The sequence below is a fragment of the Orussus abietinus genome, unplaced genomic scaffold, assembly GCF_000612105.2.
Source record: "Orussus abietinus isolate OABI.00-Male unplaced genomic scaffold, Oabi_2.0 scaffold153, whole genome shotgun sequence".
Taxonomy (NCBI): Eukaryota; Metazoa; Arthropoda; class Insecta; order Hymenoptera; family Orussidae; genus Orussus; species Orussus abietinus.
In genome coordinates, this window is record NW_019394311.1 from 179,882 (window position 1) to 201,517 (window position 21,636).

Consider the following 21,636-nt stretch of genomic DNA (forward strand, 5'->3'; position numbering starts at 1 on the left):
CTGCTCGAGCTTCACTCTCACTTTTCGAGCGGCCCTTCCCTGGCAGCGTCCATAATTCGGCGCGCCAGTCTCCCGGGCGTTAACGCGCACAGTGGGCCAGTGTCAGTCAACGACACCGAGACCGAGACTCGTTGCTTCGAGTGGCACGAGTCTGAAAAGTCTGCGGGGCCATTGGCCAATATTAGGGCCAATGTTACCGCGTTGCCTAACGCGCAGTCGGCCGATCGAGAATTCTGGTCAGGGCCCGAGACTTCACCCAAATTCTTATAGTATTCGCTGATAAGATCGTCTTCAAATTTTCGTTCCAAACATCGATAAGATTTTTTTATCTCGTTTTTTTCCAAATTTTTTGCAGGCGTCGATAAGATTTTTTTCTCGTTTTTTTCCAAATTTTTCGCAGGCGCCGATAAGATTTTTTTCTCGTTTTTTTCCGAAATTTTTCGCAGGTGCCGATAAGACTTTTCCCAGATTCTTATCAAGTCGAAGGGGTTTCTAGGACCACTCAAGGCTACCCGTTTCGTCCAAATAAATTAGGCTTCCTAACTCCGGCTCGGCGAGTCTCTTAGAAAACTTTGAGGATTCAATTTCTATAAAATATACATGCGGGAATTTATTAAATTACTCCAAGTAAACGCTCTGGGAATTCAAATCTGAGGTTAGCACGTATTTCCCTATATAAGCGTCTAGTGCTTACCGAAAATTCGCAACTCCTCGAAATGAAAGTCGTGCGAGTCAGGGAGCCGTTATAGGGCAAAGCGATTAACTTTAACAACTTTTTGTACATTTTAATGCCAAGGCAGTACCAAGGCAACTTTTTATCTCTATCGGTTTTTTATGAAGTTAATTGTTTTGGCCCACATCGAAAATAGTGCCCATGAAAAGTAACCCTACCCCTTTAATATCACATTCAGCATCTAAGTTAAAAAAAAATGATAACGTAATGTTACATTTAATTCAAGTAAAAATCCACTAACACGGTAAATATACAATGTTACTTGTATATGTACATTTTCCGATTTGTAATCTCATTTTACGTTTTCCTATGCAAGACTTCAGCTATTAGGTGCGCAAATTTCCATTGATTTTTACTGCACGAATCAGTACAGAGTTATCGTTTATGGACGTGATTTAGTTTCTATTTAAAACATACTTGTAATTACCAAGGTACAGTCAATCTCCTTTCAACATGCAAATCTGTCTAGGTTGTTATCAGATATGCGTAGTTTTGATTTATAGATGTTGCATTTTTTCTTAGCACGCAGCATATGACGTAAGATGAACAATGAGTCGGCAAGATGCGAGCATCCCGCCTGCAGCGGTTCCGTAACGTTCCGGCAACCAGCCGACAACCGGCCAGCAACCGGCCGGCAACCGACCAGCAACCGGCCAGCAGCCCGAGGACGGATCGGGCGTCCGTGATCGTACTCTCGAATCTTGCGGGGGAAAGACCTTGCCCGGCTGTCGGGGCGTAACGAGCAGGAGAGTTGCGAATTAGGACCAGTGTTCGCCGAGGACGACGGGGACCGCGAGGACACGGCTGGAGCCGGAGGACGAGCGAGAGACCGACGCGGCTCGGAATAAATCAATAGGATAATGCTTGATTTCAAATTGCAAAGCGCCGATCTCGAGCTCTACTTTCGGACTAGACGGTGCAACACACGCGACGGACACTTCATTCCCGATGCATGCGACGGATCTATGTACACCTCGACGCGTACGTGTCGCTCTCGCGGCCGAATATCAATCTCGAGACCACTGCGCGTTTCGCGGTCTGTTTTTTTTTCTTTTTTTTTTTACGCGCTACTCCTTTCCGCATTCTCCCTCGAATATAGTGGGAATAAATTCGCAGACGTAAACTCGACGCATATTTATCTCTACCTCGTGAGCTAACCGAAGGACATTTTTTGAGGAACACTTTTAATTTCACCTGTGCACCTGTACGACCGCAACTTGGCATGGATTCTTGATTTGATCCTTTCGCGGAGAGAAAGCAATTTAACCTGTTTTTGCAAGTAATTAAGGTGTCATGAAAGTATCATATATATGTATCAAAAAGTCAAAATGTTTATGAAACTTTTCTCCAAACTGGGTGTACCGAATAATTTGAAACTCTAACACCTGATTGTAGAGATCCCAATGAACGTCATAAAACCCACAACATTTCAGTTTTAAAATAAAAATGTTTTATTTACCTCGGGCAAGAATGGAGAAAAAATTTTTATTTCAAAAAATGAAATTTCGTGAGTGTCAAGACTTTCATTGAGATCGCCATAATCGGGTATTACAGTTTCAAATTATTCGGCGCGCCCGGTTTGGAGGAAAAATAGAATGACCCTTTCGTGACACCTTAAGGAATGATAAATGCATCTGGACAGGTTTTTTCCTGGAGGTACATTTATTCGACTGCGACTTGGCGCAAATTGTGAATTTGACCTTTTTATCCAGAGAAAGCGGTTTGAGATATTTTTTTCGAGCAATCGAGGGAAGATAAATGCGTTTGACTAAGTTTTTGCACGATGAAAGTGAGGCCTTTTTCTTTATGGAGATTACATCCATACGAGAGCGACTTGAACGAATTTATTCAGCAATCGAGGAGGGGGAAACGCAGTCGAACGAGTGCATCCCCGAGTCCGTGCACATTGCACGCACTGTAGTGCGCCTGTTGTTCCTTCCTGTTGATTTCTTAACGAGCGTGTGTATCGATTTTCGATTCTTCGGCTCCGTTGTTTTCTTTTTCGTTTTTTTTTTCATCGCCCCGATGTTGCATAAAAGGGGTATCCAGCACTTCCTTCCGCGATGGAACTTTTTATCGAATGCGGCGACATTTCGTGGTATCTTTTTTGCCCGTCGTTTCGATTCTCCATATTTTCGGTTGCGGAGGATCCGCTCCGTTTCCACTTTGTAATCGCGGACCAGACCGCGTGCATTCTCGCGGCCCCGTGCCTGGTGACCCGTGGTGCAAACTAACCCACCGGAGAAAGTTGTTGAGACTTTCTCGGCTGTCCATGCACCGCGATGCAATCGCTGAAACGGCTTGTATCGACCCGAGGCCCAACTTCCCCGCTCGGGACGCAAAATCGCGTGCAAATCCAGCTCGCGGAGGCGCTTTTCATTATTATCTTTCACTTTGCCGACTGATCAAATTTTTACCAAACACCGGTTATGCTCCTCGCCGGACTCACCGTGAACGCGAACGAGGGAAAACGGAGTAATCTCGACTCCTCGTCACGCTCGTTTCGACGATAAAACCGCTTTCGGATGTACCGTGGCCCTGTGATAATTTCCAGCGATATACGGATACCGCATTTCTAAAAAGAGACGGATATCCATTTCTTTTTAACAATTAACGGAGCGAATAAGTTAGCAGTGCCCGATATCGGCGGTACGATATTTAACATTCAGCTTCAAAAGAACTCGTAAAAGTCATCCGAGAGGGTTACACGGATTCGCTCGTGATGGGAAACAATCGAACGCGGATGCGACCGCGATCAACGATAATTATTTATAATGCAATATTGCACGTCGGGTCTTACGGTAACCGTGTACTTCGAGGTGGCTGACAGTGTCGTTCCCAAGGTACTTCCTGCAACTTTTTTTTTTTCCTCGTGAATACGCTGTTTTACCGGGAGGTAACCTTCCGCGGCTTTCTATTCTAATTTTTCTGCCAGGAGAGGCGAACGCGTTTCATTGCTTTACTCCGAATTTGGTGACATTAAATATAACCGGCTGGATGACAAGGTCGCTTCCCGTTTCGAGTTTCTCCCACCAGGAGGTCCGGCGAAGAATGCGCTTCCGATCGCGCAACGATTCCCCGTGTATTCCTTCCCCGATGACAATATTAAATATTATCGATGTTGTAAAAAGAAACTCGCGCGGCGAACTTCCAGTTAGAGTTTCGAAAGTGGCCTGGCGGCGAGTTCCTGATCTCGGAATCATGTAACGTAACGCGAAAACGTTTCACGATCGTCGCTTGGCATGCTTCAGGTATGAGTAAAACCGTCTAGCTGAATTTTTTTTCATATTTTTAATCCATCGATAAAACGCGTCTCCAATACAATCGCACATATCCACATTCCATTGTCTTCTCTGTTCCCCATTTCTTTCTTCCTTTATTCTTCCTTCTTCCGCTCCCGACGTTTCTCCAAACTTAATCTACCAAATCGACGGAACTTTTATAACGACCCAATACATCCCCACCCACAAATTCTTCCTAACCTTTCTACCAGCCACGTAAATTCGCAAACATTAGCATACTTCCCTGAATCCGTTCCAACAAAAAAATCCCATAAGACTCTTCGATGATTGCACGTGCAGCCGTTGAATCTCTAATTTTGAGTACTTTATGCAGATTCCGGCCGACGCAGATAGGAGTATTTTCCACAAAAGCTTGGCCATAAGCGAAATTTTAAAAGTTGCACTTATATACGTAACCTTTGTGCTTTACGAACACATGTTTATCAATAAATAGGGATTGTTTCAATCACGGTGTGCACGGGAAATTTAAAATGACATAAATTGAATTACGAAAATTGTGAATTAATCTTGTTTAGAGGCCATCGAGATAAAAATATAATTTTGGCCGCGGTTTCCATGGTAAACGCTCCCACGTGCGGTGTAGGGACCGGCCTCGAGCGAGGGAACTCGGGGGCTGACGGAGGCTCGCGCGAGTCGTTGCCCGGGCCCGTTTCTCAGGGGCGTAGCCATCCGTGACGTGTCGCGGCGCCCCGTAGGCAACCCGGCATCCGTGACGTCGCTCGGCGATCCCGTCGCCGGGCGAATCCCGAAGATTCGGAGCCCCCGGCGATGTGCCGCGCGCGGAGGTCCGAGCGCGAGTGCGAGCGCGGCGCGCCCGTGACGTAGCGCGGCGCCGCGCACCCGTGACGTCACTCGCGCTCGATGACGTGTGGTCAACCGCGGTCAATGCACCGGGGCCGGCGTTTCTTGCAGGGCGCTGTAACGCCGCAAGCCCGCCGCGTGTGCGCGTGCGTGCGCGCTCACGCGCACGCGCACTCGCGTCGAGCCTCCGTAGCGCGGGATACCGGGTGTCTGCGAAGTCACCCCGGAGAATTCCCGTAATCCTCGTAATCGTCGCGACGTCGTCGTAAATATCGGCGGCAGGCGCGTTTTATTCCTCCCGAAGCGAGCCGTGTCCTGCACCGGGTGTGCGCGAATCACCACTCGTACCCGTCGCGAGAGAAGTGCACATTTTACATTTTTATATTAAACGTCCCCACATTTTTTCATCCTTCCCACCTGGTTTCACGAACGGCACCTAACTCTCGTTTTTCCAGGTGCGCGCTCTTCCCCGCGGTGTATTTTTTCTAAAGTCGAGGACGATCTATTAGAATTCTACATTCGATAAGTTAGAGGTAAGTGCAATCACGTAATGAGTTCGATGGACCCTAGTCTAGAAATCTAGGTTTTCGGAATACGTCACGGATGTCCCGGCACGTGGAAAAAGAATTCACAGTCGTTACAAAAAACTGTACATTCTTCTACGAACGTGACCACTTGAAAATGGGCCAGTGAAATTTTTATTCGAAATCATTTTTGTAAGTGTCAAGAACAAAAAAACACCTTTATGTAAGACAATACGAATTCTATTCGTGATAGCAATATTCTTTTCCAACAACAACATATTGTATGTCGTTCATTTGTATGAATAGTGACAACGATATTTTCTCGTAGTTGCTGCGAATTCATTTGCTATTTTAGGAAACGCATATTTTATAAAGAAAGCTCTCCGCAGGTTACATCTACGATCCGATAAAACTGCAAACATTTTTGACGTCGGCGCGATTATTCCTGCGGTAAGGGCAAAGCTTTGTCGGCGGTGCCGCCCTTTACTAAAAATGCAATTGTCTTTATTTGTCTGTTTCTAACTCATAATTGAGCATTTCTTTTGAATGTGATATCGAAATACCGCGGGAAAATTTTCATTTTTCCTCATTCCTTTTTCAGTTGCAAGCTCCCTGCATGGATGTACCCTCGAAGTAGACGTTCCAGGTGGCGCTACGAGTTTTTAAAAATATGCTCCTCGAGAGAAGGCGTTTCGTGGCATCCCGGGGAGCGCGAGGCAGCTCTGGGATCGGACAATGGTGTTTATCCGTTTCCTCGGCTCGTCTCCGTGTATCGGAGCGAAGAAAGGAGATTGCGGGCCGAGGGCTTTATCGCGATGAATTGCGACTCTCTCCTTTCTTTCTCCCTCTCCCGCGGGTGAAAGAGGAACAGTGGGAAGTTCTGGCGTGCATTGAGGGGCCTCGCGCGGAACCGCCGCGGCCGCGCTTTTAGCCCGCTCACTCTCGTCGCGAAGGAGCCTCGAGTCGCCGCTGCTGCGCGCTGCAGCAATTGCAGCGCCGCTGCTGCGCGCTGCAGCAATTGCAGCGCCGCTGCAATTGCGCTCACGCTCGCGAGCCCGTGTGGGTGTAGGGTCGCAGGAGTAAGAGGCAAGATCTATCGGCCAAGTAGAAATACTCGCTGTGCGACTCGTCGTGCTCGAGAGCCGCGCTGGACTCGAAACTGGTGCACGGCACCTTAAGGTGAAGTGAAACACGTCGAGGAACTTGATCGACGCCGATAAAGAAGATTTTTATAAATACCTACGTTGCCGACGTTCGTTTTTATATTGACAGCTGTGTCGAATTATATTGGGTATTGTACCAAATGACATACTCCACCTGTCGTTTTCGTAGAATAAATATCAAGAAATCGAAGTAAAACTCCAGAAATCCTCTGGATTCATGCTTTCTGGGCCCCTAATTGACTACAGAGGGACCCCCCTTCGCCATCTGTGATTTCCAGGTCAATTTAATTTTCACTCCGAGACCTCGTATTCCCATCGTTTTAGTATAGAAGCGCATACAACACTTTTTTTGCCTTTATTCCGTTCAAATGCGAGTTTATCGATTACCAGACTGTTCTAAATTGTTGTAAAATTGTCCTGATCTTTTCGTTTCTCATATCAGAGCCTTCGATAATTGTACATTGATCGAAATATGAGAGCTCGACGCTATTTTGGTTCTGATCTGGGCTAAGTTGAAAATTTGATTCCAAAAATCCTAATTTTGAATGTGTCAGAACAATTTTTAGATGACCACGAGTCATGTGTCAAATTTTCGGACAGTTTGATCCAATACCCTTAAAAAAATGTGTTGTATTTGAATCGATTGATTTGAAGGGGATTTCACTTCACCTTAACCTAACTTTCCATCGAAATTCTGAAGACCTAAATATTGCTTAAATCAAATAATCTGACACAAGCATTGCCCTTCGTTAACAATACCATAAACAAAGGCACTTATAATTCTTATTCTGTGATTTTTTATAGTGAATTTTATGTATGTACATTGTCTCGCTCGGAACACGTAGTGTGTGACGAGCGCGTAAAGGCATTTCGTGGACGAGTATTTAAGAAAAATGATTAATAACTCTCTGTAACCTAAGAATACCGCTTCGAAGCGCATGGCGGTCAATCGTTTCAAATTTTCAGAGATATGCACGTTGTCCGGAACTCTTCCTCCCTCCACGTAACGCCAAGGTGTCAAGAAAAAGGAGAGCAAGCCAAAGGACAAGTGCACTAATGAAAAAATTTCATTGAACGAAGGAAATATTTTGTTAATACAAAGAATAATGATTTGATTCGAACAAACCCGAATAAATTGAGTGCAACGTTACTTCGGAATTATGACAATTTATTTGAATTCGAATGAAATAATGGTTCCTTCTTTTTTTTTTATTGACAAAATATTTTGTCGATACTATTAAAGAAATATTCTTTTGGTTCGATGAATTCTTTCTCTCAGGGTGGAATAATTTCGAGTTACTTTCGTTTCGGGGGCCTTTGTTTCGAGGTCGCGAAAACGCGTCGAAAAATCGGAGAAACCCTCGGGTCTCGCTCCGGGCGACCGTCGCGAAACTGCCTCGCCTCCGCCCACGTCAAGATGCGAGATTCGTCTCGCGGTCGAAAGTTCGAGTGCAGTCACGGGAGTGTATTCCTTACGTAACGGTACTTAAGTTCACCGTATACACACAGGCAGCGGCTCGGGCCGCGATAGTCGCAGCGGCCTCTCGAAGATTCGCCCGCTTGTCGATTGGCTCGTTAAAACTCGATCGCGTCTCAGGGCACCTCGGGGAAGGCCTCAAGAGTCGCCGAGGAATTTCCCTCGCGACGGCTCGCGGAACGTCCTCGCCTCGGTCCCTATCTTTACGAGATATCTTTACGAGCGAGGAGAGCTTCGGCCGCCTTTCCCGGGAGAGAAAGAGAGAGAGAAAGAGAGAGAAAGAGATCGCGGCTCTCGGACACCTCAGCCCCGAAAGCTGCCATCCCGAGATCTACTCGCAGAAAAAGAATTCACAGGCATAACAAGAAATTCTACTTGCAGCAATAAACGTGAACACTTGAAAATGGGTCGTCCAAATTTTCATTCGGAAACATTCCTGTTATATAGACGACAAAAAAAGGGGAACGATTTTATTAGTATATATTTTCATATTATGTCGTTAATTCGGTGATTTTTATGATGCCGCAAGCTTTTCTTCTTCCAATCAAAAGTGTTCGGCGGGCCATTTATTTATAGTGTTTTCGATTTTTTCTCCTGGCGTAAATCACGTAGTTTTGATGGTAGGATATTTTTACGAGTTTTTATCGCCTTCTCGGGAGAAAGAGAGGCTTTCGGACATCTCAGCCCCGAAAGCCGTGAACGCGAGATCTCTCATGGACCCGATTCTCTACTGTATACGATCAACTTTCGCATACGGAATTGACAGTTTCGTATACGACTTCCAATAGTTGGTATTCTTGAGTAATCACCGCGGTTTCGTATTCGAATGATACCGTGCGAATTACATCGCATGGGTCATAGCATGCGAAAGAGTTAATTCGTATACGAAAATAACATAAAACTCGGTTTTTATGAAGGGGTTGAAGATCAATATAACCATAGCAAAAGCATAGAATAATTTCTAAATATTTGTTTGTAATTTTTGTTAAATATCTCAAGCGACACATTTTTCAAGATGTCTCGTAGATTTAATTCGAAGATATCTAAAATATTTGTTGAAAATCTCAATGACATATTTAGTTTTAATCAATTAGANATAAAGTATTGAAACTAAATACGTCATTGAGATTTTCAACAAATATTTCAGATATCTTCGAATGAAATCTACAAGAAACCTTAAAAAATCTGTCGCTTGAGGTATTTAGCAAAGATTACAAACAAATATTTAGAAATTATTCTATGCTACTAGGGAAGCGGTAACGTTGGTTCGTAGTCGCATACGATTACTTACGAGTAATTCGCACGAACCCAATTCGAAGAGTCCTCAAGAATTGGTCTTATTACTCGTATGCGAAACTTTTCATGCGAATCTATTCGTATGCGAAATTTTTCATGCGAATCTATTCGTATGCGAAATTTTTCATGCGAATCTATTCGTATGCGAAATTTGTCATGCGAATCTATTCGTATGCGAAATTTTTCATGCGAATCTATTCGTATGCGAAATTTTTCATGCGAATCTATTCGTGCGCGAAATTTTTCATGCGAATCTATTCGTATGCGAAATCTTTCACGCGAGTCTATTCGTATGCGAAATCTTTCACGCGAGACTATTCGTATGCGAAAAAATCTGTATGAACTCGAGAATCGGGCTCCAGGTGACTCGAGACGCTTCGAGTTCTCCTTTCGATTACGCGGAAGAAAGCTAGTCGCACGCGATTCGCGGCCGACGCGTCACGCTACCTGGCGATCGTGATTAATCCTTTCCACGATTCCTTGGAGCCGGACTCTCGGGTACCCCGATACTCCGGTAAAGATGCTGCGCCTCGCATCTCGGAACCCGAAAATCCGGATTCGAACGGGGCACCACCGTGCGCGGAATTCCGTAGGGTGGACGTGGATGTACCTCGGGCGAGGTTAAGTTGTATCTTTATCATTAAGTAGTAACACTTAGAGCAGTGACTCCTAACCCGGGTTTCTAGTTTCTTTTTCCTTTCTTCGCATACGTTTGCATATTATACATATTTCAATATTTTTGTCGCTAATTTTGTGACCTTAGTTATTTCACAAATTTCTTTCGCAATGAAAAGTGACCTGGGCTGTTTTCATTATTTTTTACATGTAATTTGATTCGATTTTCGGTAACGTAATAAATGTACTTCTAGCTTGGTAAGAATTAATTGAGGCATTACATAAGATTTCACTTAATATTTTTATGTCACTTCGTATGAGCGGTCAGATTTTATAAAAATACTTGTTTGAGTTTAGGCGTTATATGTTATTCTTCGAAAGATCTAATTACTCCTGAGTACTTGTTTACGTGAATGCTTAGACGTTCCCTGTTGTTTTCGATTTTTCCCGAGCAAACGTAAACACGCGAGGTTCAAGCAATATTCGGAGGTTGGGCTGCCGAGTAAAATTTAAACTGCATAAATATAATAAATGAGAAAGGGAATAAAGCACTCCATCTTCTCTTGTGGCAATCGAATCACGAGATATCGCGAACCAAAGTGCACGAGTAATTTCCGTAGTTATCCCACGAAATAACCCATTTAATCTCCCACGATCACGAGCGAGGACTTCCTACGCTACTTACGCGGCCTCCTGCATTTTAACTCGCGATATCTCTCGATCTGTTTACCAGAATGGTGCTTGATGTCACATTGCGGAATTTCTCTCCATCTTAGCCGCGAATCGGCCCGACAAATATGAAACCGTACCCCTAAAAAAAAAAAAAGCGCAAACAGCCTTGAAACCTACTCTAACCTTGACAAAGCCGACTCCATCGACTTGCACCATGTTGACGAAAATATCCTATGCTTGCCTAAACTTCTCAGATATTGCGTATTCCCAGTGAAATAGACCCCTTTCCCAACCATTCTTCCACCGTTCAAAATGTAGCCTACAAGACGAAAAACTTAACCCACCCAAATGACAATGCTCGTGTAAATTTGCAGACTCAATAATTGATTATTTTCATGTCACAATGAATTGCAGTAAAATTACCCTGTCTCTGTAATATCACATTCAGCATCCAAGTTAAGTTAAAAGGAATTAAAACATAATATTACAAGTAATTCAAGTAAAAATGCACTAATACGATAAATGTACGTCACAGGGATGTATACATTTCCAAATTTATCATTTTTCCCGTTTACGTTATTCTATGTGAAACGCCTGTTATAAAGTGCGTAAAAACGTATGCAAATTTCCATCGATTTCTATCATCGTGATCATAAAAACAGCCTAATCTTCCACTCTTTACCATTTGAAATTAATTTCATCTCTACGAAAACCCGTTATTCTCGGGGAGTCACATTTTTTCATAATATTCCTATAATGGCCCTCTCCTTTACCAGGTATTCTTTAACTCTAAGCAACGGATGAGTATCATCGATTAGCACTTGACGACTGTACATATATATAATACCTTAATACTGAATCTCACCAGATCAAACATAGCCACAAGGTTAACCCACACAACGTACCCGAATATCACAAAAGCGTAGGCAATTCATTTCTTAATACATATTCAATAAAACTTTAATAACCGGCCACCTGTAAAATAAAATACCCGCCCGCTCCCTCCCCTCAACCCCCCCCGGCCCCCACTTCCCTCCATCCCTCTCGTGCGCGAAGAAGTGCCTCTCGCTCGCTAACCAGTGAACTCGCGATCTTGTGGTCCGGCGATCCGGTGATCCGGTGATCTCGCAGCCTCTCTGGCAGGGTCCGCGCGAGGTCTCGAGGTCCCCGACTTCCCCAGGGTGGGAGCGAGCAAGGTGGGCGGCGCAAGGTCGAGGACGATTTCGGCTTGCGTCGCGCGTCGGACGTAGGGGCGAGTTTAGCGGCACGATGCCCTGGCCGAAGCCAAAGGTACGCCGTAACGCCGTGGACGAGCGAGTCGAGTGAGTCGAGTCGAGTCGAGTTGAGTCGAGTTGAGAGGCGCGGACGGCCGGTCAGAGACCCCGCAGGGCCGGTACGAACAGTACGGCATTGCCCACGAGCTCGCTCTATCCTTAACCTGGACCGACGGCGAAATCGCGTCACTAGGTGCGCGGTCATCCCGTGGTCTTGGGATCAGTCTGGAGTTTCAATAAAAAAATCGCCCCGATCGACTCAGGACCTGGACCGATGGAACGAAAAACGTCGATATTGAGAAAATAAATAGCGACAGTTAATGAATAATCTCCAGCCTTTTCTGGACAATCGAAGTGGGCTTGGTTTGAACTGAGGGAATGGAAGTTTGGAAAACGAAAGGGTATATAAAATGATAATAATAATACAAAATTAATTTACATCCCCTTCGGTGTAATAGAGGATGGCTTGGTTTGATTCGATGGAATTAAATGATGGAAACGAGGATATTGAGAAGCTCGATGAATGAAAATAGAAGCTCAAAAAAGTAGATATCGGGAATTTAAATGAAATAATAATTAATTAATAACCTGCATTATTTTCAATATAATCGAGGTGGACATGGTTTGAACCGTGGGAAGGGAAGCTTGGAAAACGAAAAAGTATATAAAATGATAATAATAATGCAAAATTAATTTACAGCCCCATCGGTGTAATGGAGGTTGGCTTGGTTTGATTCGATGGAATGAAATTATGGAAACGAGGATATTCAGAAGATAAATGAGAACGGAAGCTCGAAAATGTAGATATCGAGAATTTAAATGAAATAATAATTAATTAATGACCTGCATTATTTTCAGTATAATCGAGGTGGGCTTGTTTCGAACCGAGGGAATGGAAGCTTGGAAACGTCGATATTTAGAAAATAAATAAATGATAATGATAATATAAAATTATTCTGTATCCTGTTCGATGTAATGGAGGTGGACTTGATTTACGCCGTTAAAATGGAAACTTGGAAACGCGGATATTGATAAAATAAATGAAATAATAATTAATACAAAATTTGTCGGTATCCTCGTCGGTGTAATCAAGATGGGCTTGATTTTGAATCACTGGAACGGAAGGTGGTACTCGTAGATAATGAGAAAGTAAATAAAATAATATTTAACACAGAATTCGCTTTTTTTCGTCGGCGTGACGAAAGCGTACTTGGTGTTTTGTCGGTTCCTCGTCCGTCCTCGAGGAATGACGTTTAACGAGAATTCTGATAATGGTTGGCGGGAGTAATCAGTTCGAGAAGGGCCGAGATTGATCGAGGGACGTGGTTCCTTTAATGTTTAGGCCGGTTGTTACGGCGTGGTCAAATGGATCCCCTGGGTAACCGCGTTAACCAGATCCCGCGATTGGAGTGGAGAGCAGCGAGCTTATGGGAAAGATAAATTTTCCCCGAAAATTAGTGCTGGTCTATGGTCTATTTAATAGACCCGAAATAGTCCGTAATGAAAGATGTTCCAAGTTTCTGATACTTGTACCGAGATGCATTTCCCGCCGTCGAAAAACGCGCTGCAAAATACGTCTGGAAGTAGATCTCGCATATCACCCCGGAGGATCATCAATTGCCTTTTGAAGTAAATCGGCCTACTTATGGCGCACACAGTGAAATGGAGTAAAACACCACCACGGACGAAGATGCATCCACTACGTCTAATGAAAAGGCGTACTTTCTACAGTAGTACACACAGTACACAACCAACGAAGAAGCCATAGGGGGACATCGTAAACATCAATAGCGTGGGCGAAAGACTAGAGTTAACTTTCTTCGAACTTGAAAACGAGACGACGTGCGGTGAGTCCTCAGAGAAATCGGCATTTTTAAGAAAATAAATGTTAACATCTTTATATTAATCCTAATCGTCGAAAGTTTGCACGTCGGCTAGAGTATCCCATGTTAGTAACTGTTATTCCTAACATTATTGTGCCTTCGTTGTTTATAGCTATCTCATTATTCTCCGACGAGTCGGTCCAAGAATTCATCCTTCCTCTCGTTGAGGTAATTCGCTTTGCCGCTAGAGCAAATTTCTGCTTTCGGTTCGTTCGTTCCTCCAAGGAGCGCTTTCTCTTGCAGAGCAGATCCGAGCTCCCTGATTCTCGCGGGTGGATGGAGTGCAGTCTGGTCCGGTAGGATCTAAACCTATCTACTCTCGCCAAGTGTCGGCAATGTGCCATTTAAGGTTACTCGCGAGTCCATAGTAATGGCTTCATTCGGAGGTCAAACACCAGATTCGAGCGTTTTCACGGCGAGTTCGAGAGAAACCGTCCACCTGGCACTTCCGGCTGTCTTGCTAATCACTTGGAGCCGTTTAATTGCGTCGACGTCGAAGCATCTCGAACGGAGGGCGATACGTAAAGCCTCCACTAATTCGCAGCTTCGGTTGGACTCCTGCTGAGGAGCATAATTTTACGTTCGAGGTAATTCTGGGGCTCTACGTGGTGCTAAATATTACGGCAATAAAAATTCCAACACTCTTGCACCGCCCTTAACTTTTACTTTTAATGTTAGGGGTAGTACTGTACTTTATATTTATATATAACCTTTGGCATATCCAATTAAAAGAGCATTGCCGCAAATATGGAACCGTGTGGTTTTAAGTCTCACGTTATAATTACGATGTAGGCCAAGGTTTTTTTTTTTACCATAAATATCACCCATGCCAGCTATTTTTTCGACGTCCACCGAGCAGATTTTGTCAACTTGGGAAACCGCTCTTCGGATACTAACCGCGGCCAGGGAAGTTAACCTCGAAGACGACCTAGACTCTCGATTCTGCAGCGAGGCTAAGAGAGCACCTACTTTCACTCGGTTCGGAAGAACACGTTATCGAAACCAAAACGCCTGCAATTATGCATTACATAAAAAGGAGAGTCACTTAATGGAATTATAACCCGAACTTAACGACCGACTCCTGCAAACTGGATTTCTCAGAGTCAGGCTTAATGTGCTCGAGAAAAGTCGAAAAATGTTCGAAAAAAATACAAGAAAAATTGTACTAGGTCCTCCAGAAAGGTATTTTTCCCTGTTTTGGATGTCCTCTTCCCAAACAAACTTGTTCCTCCTTCACGTTCCTGCTTATATACCATCTTAAAGCGCAGACTCCGCTCCGCGTTTTGATAACAATAATCGTTTTGTATATTAATATTTCTTCCATTGCGCCAATACCGATCGTCCAACCCGCTCTCGATGTTCAAGACTCTCGTTACGGAATTTTCGAAACCGCTATTCGAAACCATGAGTTCGTTAGCGGTTCCTGGGCCAAATAGATCGACATCACGAACCCCAGGAGCTTCCTCGATCCATTTTGAGCCCAGGCAAGACACCCTCCCAAATATGCATCTTCTCCATCATGACTTAAATATTCTAAATAAAATAGAAGCGACTTTAAATCACACCTGTTATCATCAAACCTTCCAACGAACTCTGCGCTTTAAAACAGTACATAGCAAGGAACAATGTAAATAGAGTAACTTGAAACCAGAGCGTAGAATCTCGCGGTGAAAAACCGCCCTAACTTTCTAGTCATCCTAACATCGGTTAGTGACCGCGGCGACACAGTCATCGGACTTAATTGACACCTAACCGATGCCAACCGTGCCTATTCCGGACTGTACCCTCGCCCGGTTTCGCCCATTGTCTAGGCTAGTCCCTCTAGTCTCGCCTATCGGCGGAGTGCCGGCGAGTCTCGCGATGCGTATTCTCGGCCGCGGCCGATGCGCGACGGGCACGCGTGCGCGCGCACGCCCGCGCCGCGGCAAACCTAGCAGCGGGAGAAGTCGGCCCGCGTGCACTCACCATGCGGCAATATATCCGTGACATCTAGAACAGGGCTCGCCGATGGTCAGACGGCATCTGCGGGGTGCTGGAGAGCCAGACACCGGGTGCCGCGCCGACGAGCACTGGACGGCAGCGAGGAAGAGAGTGACGACCGAGTCGCCACCGACTTGGAGTCACACACCCGCGATCGGCGGCGAGTCCACCCCTAGCGGGGTTGCGAGCGCCCGGCGACGCGTGCCGGTCGGTCCGCGACACGTACCTCCTCCCCCCGGCGCCAGAGCGCGCAGTCCTGCCCGGACGTCCGTTTGCGTCGGACGGGGCACGTGGTCACGCGGCGGCGGCGGCAGCGGCGCTTTCCAGGGCACACGCGTATCGGCTCGTGGAGGCGCGCGCCTCTTCTCGACCACGTTCGAGCGCGTTCGACCGCGTTCGACTGAAAGCCCGAACTCGCCGAGTCTCCCCGGGTCGGCCGGCTTGCGCGCGCGCGCCTCTTTCTGCTCGCTCGCGGGCTTCGCGCGCCCCCCTCCCCACCCCGACGGGCTCGCGACTCTCTTCGGCCGGCGCGCAGTCCTTCTCCCGCCTCCCGCGGGCGCGGCTCGCCGTCTCCCTTGCTCCCGTGACCCCGCCTCGCGGGAGCGAGAGAGACAGAGAGCCCCGCTCGACAACCCCCCGATTTATTGTCTCCTACGCCGTAACTTCTTTTGAGGCAGGTTAGGGCGCTTAACACCCGGGAATTAGCGATAGACCCGACCGGGTTGATACGTATCACTTAGTGGGTTTTCATTTAAGAGAAAACGCCAACCGAGGGGCACCTCCCTCCTCGGAACGGACTATTTCGTTTCATCTTCCGTTTGCCCGTTCAGGGAAAGTACCGCTTAATTATTGGCTATGCGGATAAATTTATACTCATTAAGATACCGTCGATATGCCGCATTATGAAGCTGCCAGGTGTGTGCTCTAGATGGACGTGGGCCTGGTGGAATGGATTTATATTTAGGAATTAAAATTAGTACGTATCGACGGGATTCGATAGAAGGGCATGGGTGAAATCCGTTTTAATGTACCTACGATATTTTATTGCTTTTATTTCAGCGCGGGATATTTACGGATCAGGACATTAATTTTGAAAACGGATATGTGCGTTTTGGTGAAGCTTAATTTTATCTTTTTTTTATTGTTGGTCCAGGTTCCACCTGGTCACCGGATCGGTAGTCAAATTGCAGGTTAAGCTGAGTGCGACCTCCCCCTCCTCCATCCTCGGGGATTACTTCGCACGCCCTTTGACCTTCGTTAGTTGTCCATGGAAAAAGCGTCGATAAGGCGGGCGAGGACGCATTTGCGTTTTCCGATAGACGACCGTCCTCTCTCGCGGCCGACGAGAGCGGCAACCGCCTTCGGCCATTTGCAGCAGGGACTAATTATTAATAGACGTTTAGCTCCCTGCGACCGCCACCGGTGGTCAGGTTCTGCGACTTCGGAGAGCATTGCTTTAGGAAAATGCGCCGACCTGAAGTCGGTAGAAAATTGTAGAAAAATCGCAGATCGGCCAGATTTTTGTAAGACAGTCCCATGTAACTTGGCATCAAGGCAGAATCCCAAATTCTTCGCATTGGTTAAATCTATTCCAGATCCTCTACTCTCCATATTATCGGTAGAAAGAACCTGAAAATCTGAAGCAGCTCCTCGGCCATCTTTCCAAGTACCTACTAAGATCTTCGGTGCTTAATCGCGGAGATCGCTCAGACTCAAGAGCTAATTCCAGGCTAAGAAAGCTCCTATATGAAACGGTCTCACCCTGTTGGTCGAAGACTGTAACCGGCTGTGTCGAGATGACGAAACTCACCAAGGAAGAAAGTCGAAAACCTGAAAGTAAATTCGTACATGCATGCATGTATATTAAACGGCAGTTTCTACGTAGAGGTTTAATTTTAATACCGATAGTAAGTCTCCACAAAATTTCAGCTTCAACGCGCCATGACACTTACAAGGAAGGTATTCCAGGTCGATCTCTCCAACTTAATTTCTTTTATAATATGTTATAGTAGACTAAAAACTAAGCATGTATATTAAACGGCAGTTTCTACGTAGAGGTTTAATTTTAATACCGATAGTAAGTCTCCACAAAATTTCAGCTTCAACGCGCTATGACACTTACAAGGAACGTATCCTAGGTCGATCTCTCCAACTTGATTTCTTTTATAATATGTTAGAGTAGACTAAAAACTAAGCGACACGTATTTTTTTTTTATTTGCCATTAAACACTTTAAGGGGGTGAAACTACCATCCAAAATAAGGCATGTCAAGGGGTGATTTGGCAGTTTCACCCACAAGAACATAATATTTTTTAACCAATCGAACTGGAAAAGCTTCCTCATAACGAGAAATGAAAAATATAGTTTCCTCAATTAAAAAAAAAACTTAAGGGGTGAGCCACCCCTCACAGGCCTTACTTTTGATGGTGGTTTCACCCCCTTAAAGTGCTTAATGGCAGATAAAAAAAGCACGTGTCGCTTAGTTTTCAGTCTACTATAACATATTATAAAAGAAATCAAATCGGAGAGATCGACCTGGGATACTTCCCTTGTTAGTCTGTGTTAAGGTGATACGAAAAAGACGTATGAGATTTCTCATTCACGAAACTTTTCTCCGAAATGGATATACCTAATCGTTTAAAATATTCCTCCATGCCATCGAGGCCTTAGGAAAGGTCCTGACACCTATAAAATTCTCTTTTTTATTTACATGCAGAAATTGTTTCATTCTTTATTAAAATATAAAATTTCGTGGTTGCCAATCGTTTGAAATATGAGCACGTGAATACGAAGGCCCTGAGGAAACTCCCGTCACCCATGAAATTTCATTTTTTAAATATTCACAAATATTCTTTTAATTCCGTATAGAAAATGAAATTCTACAGGTGTTAAGCCATTAGGACCTCCACAATCACGTGGGGAAATTCAAACGATTCCGCACACCCGGTTCGGAAAAAAACTTCATAAAAGATTGACCCCTCCGATGCCACTTTCATATCACCTTAAGGCCCTCGACGCTATCGCGCTCTCCCGGGGTACAAGTCTGGAGTACAAGTCCCGTATGACGTCACCGAGCGGGTCATCGGATCCGCGATCATCCGAAACGATCTCGCGACGGTGCACCCATCCGATCGGATGAGGAGTCAGCACCGGTCGCGCGACGATGGCGGATCGGTCACGTTTTTCGGGTGTACGATTCCCGTATGACGTCAGAGACGCGGCACCGAAGAGGCCAGTGCCGGCGGTGCCGGCGAGGTGGCACACGGGCTCGCTTTTGCCTGAGCGTACCCGTTCGTTCACCCTAGCGGGGGCACCAACCTGGCTTTACTTCAGTTACTCGCTGAGAGAGCCGCGCGGCTCGGCGCGATCTATAGGTATACACTTTGCGCATCTAGTATAGCGTACGGAGTGTCCCGCTCGAGTCGACCCCGGTCCTGCCTCCTCCCGGCACCGACCCTTCCACCGCCGATGACTCGGGGTATGTGCCTGCCAGGGAAAAAAGGAACTACACGTTAGGCCTCGATCGTGACGTTTCCAGGCGAGACCCGAGCCTCCGAGAGGACCGTCTTTCGCGGTAAGAACCTGGCAACATCACCTGGGACGGGATTTCGGCTCGCAACGACCTCGGGTTGATCAAGTTACGTAATTACAATCAGCTTACAGTAAATAAGTTTTCAGAAGTCCGGCAGCAGACACTTGGTAGATGTACTGCTGCAATAGGTGCTCGATTATTATGCACTGGATGTAACTATAGAAGGTAATATCTCTTTTCCATTAGAACACGACTGGGAGAGGGTGAAGAGGAAGGTTCAAGAGCGCTCACGGTAGAGATTAAGCTTTATTAATTATTTCTAGAATTTTTGTCTCGAATGGTAGGTTTGTAATTTTATTAAGTTTCATTATATTAAGTAAGATTTATTAAATTTAAGTGTGACGGTGTATCGGAATGTATGTACCTATTAACCCGTTTGGTTGTGAATTAAAGTTGCGGGTTTACGCTCCCGTTGTGAATTCTAAAGCTTCTGGAAAAACGCTGTTCACGTTTGAACGCGATGGCTGAGATAGGTGAATTGAAAGTGGAATTGTTGAAGCACTCTTTAGAAATTCATCTCGCCACTCGCTTTGGCGCTAAGCGCCTAGACCGTAGGCAAGGCGCGGTGCGCGAGTACCGTAGGTCATTGCGCGGAGAGTATCGCCTGGCTTTCTCTCGACTCCTCGGAATATTGGACGGGTTCTTGACCCAACGATGTGTAATCCAAAAACGCTGACTATTCGCAAGAAGTGTGCGCTCACGCGTGCGACACGGCCGTTGATTCCCGGAGTGGCTTCGCTGCTGCACACAACGCTGCTCGTTCGGTACATTAACGAGCAAATCGCTAGATTTTTCGAGAGAAAGTTTAACCAGCCACGCGATACTTGGCGTTCGTAAGCAGACTCGGACTTATGGATGAGACGGATGGTTCTCTCTGTTTGCGATAGTATTTTTTTCGAGAGTATAATTGCACGTCAGTTAACTTATCATTGGAATTATACTTAGTGAAGTATGTACAATGTGGAAAATAGATTACGGATTAAGTGTAGCGGGTGGCACTCATGCTGACCATTCTGATGGATACCGGATCTGTCACGGTGTCCGTCGGACTGGATCTCTGTTGCTGATGCGAGTAGCTGACCTCCATATCAATTTCATCCAACTCCTCCTCTTCTTCCTCGTGTGTGTCCGATTCCTCCTCCTCCTCTCCCTCTCCTTCTTCTTCTTCCTCTTCCTCCTCTTCTTCCTCGGAGCCTCTAAACTACGAGTACAAATATCTTATTCTTAATTTCTTTTTTATATGTCGTATTTGCTTCATTTAGAATTAATCACGTATTTCATAATGAAATGGCACATGTAGCACCCTAACGATTATAATAACGAAATGAAACAGAGGAATCGATGAGTTTGTAATTCTTTGCTGAGTTACAGTATCGATGGTCGGTGTTTTTATAGTTTTATTCAGGGGCTTCGTTCTACTTGAGAAGTAAAAATACTTGTACCGATATAGATTAAAAATTGCTCCTATGGCCACTCCAAAGACTTTACCGAACATAAACGTACGGTCATATGTGTATGATTTTTGCAACAACTCTGTACATTGTCTAATCTTTACAATATTCTTAATTCAATATTCAAATTTGTGCGAGTAATTTAAAAATAATAACACACAGAAAAAAGTGAGGTTATCTTACATCGCTTGCAGTCTTTCCAATAGGTATGTAATCGTAGCCTTCAGCTCTTATGCGTTCCCTCTGTAAAGGTAATTGCAGTTGAGTACAAATACAGAATTGTCATGACACATCTTCGGTATACAATATTTAACTTTAAAGAAAACTGCATTAACTCACCCATGCTTGATGTTCCGTCTCAAGAGCTTGTACCTCGCTTTCGTCGTCGCACGGTTTATCCGCGTTAAACCACAAAGGATCAGTTGCCCTGGGCTGTAGATTTGGCCATAACGGTGGAAGCGACATTTTACCTCCTAACTAATAGTGAAACGATCAATTAAAATTATCCCAACGTGACATTTTAACACGGCCCAACAAATTTTAAGTAAACACTGACTCACTAGCGCTCTGTGTTGAAGAAAACTTATGTGGTGGCCATCTTTATCGACTCAAGGCAATCCTAAAATTGGTACAAATAGCGCCATCTGATGTATAATATTTTCACACACTACTTGTCACGTAGGCCTTACCATCCTTAAGAAAAAACTATATCCCCATTTTATAATAAAAATTTACCTTTTTGATTGTCGCTATAATATACATTTCTTTCACATTTTTGTTTATTTTTAACATTAGTGTCTGCTAATACAATTTCATGATATCGATCGTTAGTGTATGAAAACACCGTAGGACATTTCAATATCACATAAAAAA

At 45.0% G+C, this 21,636-nt stretch overlaps 2 protein-coding genes across 2 annotated transcripts in view; both read right to left on the reverse strand.

The window, feature by feature from the left end:
• Positions 1 to 15,844, reverse strand: part of LOC105697045 (ecdysone-induced protein 74EF) — a 182,272-nt gene extending 166,428 nt beyond the window's left edge. Inside the window, exon 1 of the mRNA XM_012420006.2 lies at positions 15,706 to 15,844. The gene's annotated coding sequence lies outside the window, so the exon portion shown is untranslated. The remainder of the gene's footprint in view (positions 1 to 15,705) is intronic.
• Positions 15,845 to 19,539: 3,695 nt separating this feature from the next.
• LOC105697023 (anaphase-promoting complex subunit 15) lies at positions 19,540 to 21,338 on the reverse strand. The gene is made up of 3 exons (XM_012419959.2): positions 21,103 to 21,338; positions 20,947 to 21,006; positions 19,540 to 20,513 (listed from the first exon to the last, which is right to left on the reverse strand). The coding sequence occupies exons 1-3, from the start codon at positions 21,226 to 21,228 to the stop codon at positions 20,292 to 20,294; spliced, it is 408 nt and encodes a 135-aa protein (XP_012275382.1). The 5' UTR covers positions 21,229 to 21,338; the 3' UTR covers positions 19,540 to 20,291.
• Between the last annotated feature and the right edge of the window lie 298 nt (positions 21,339 to 21,636).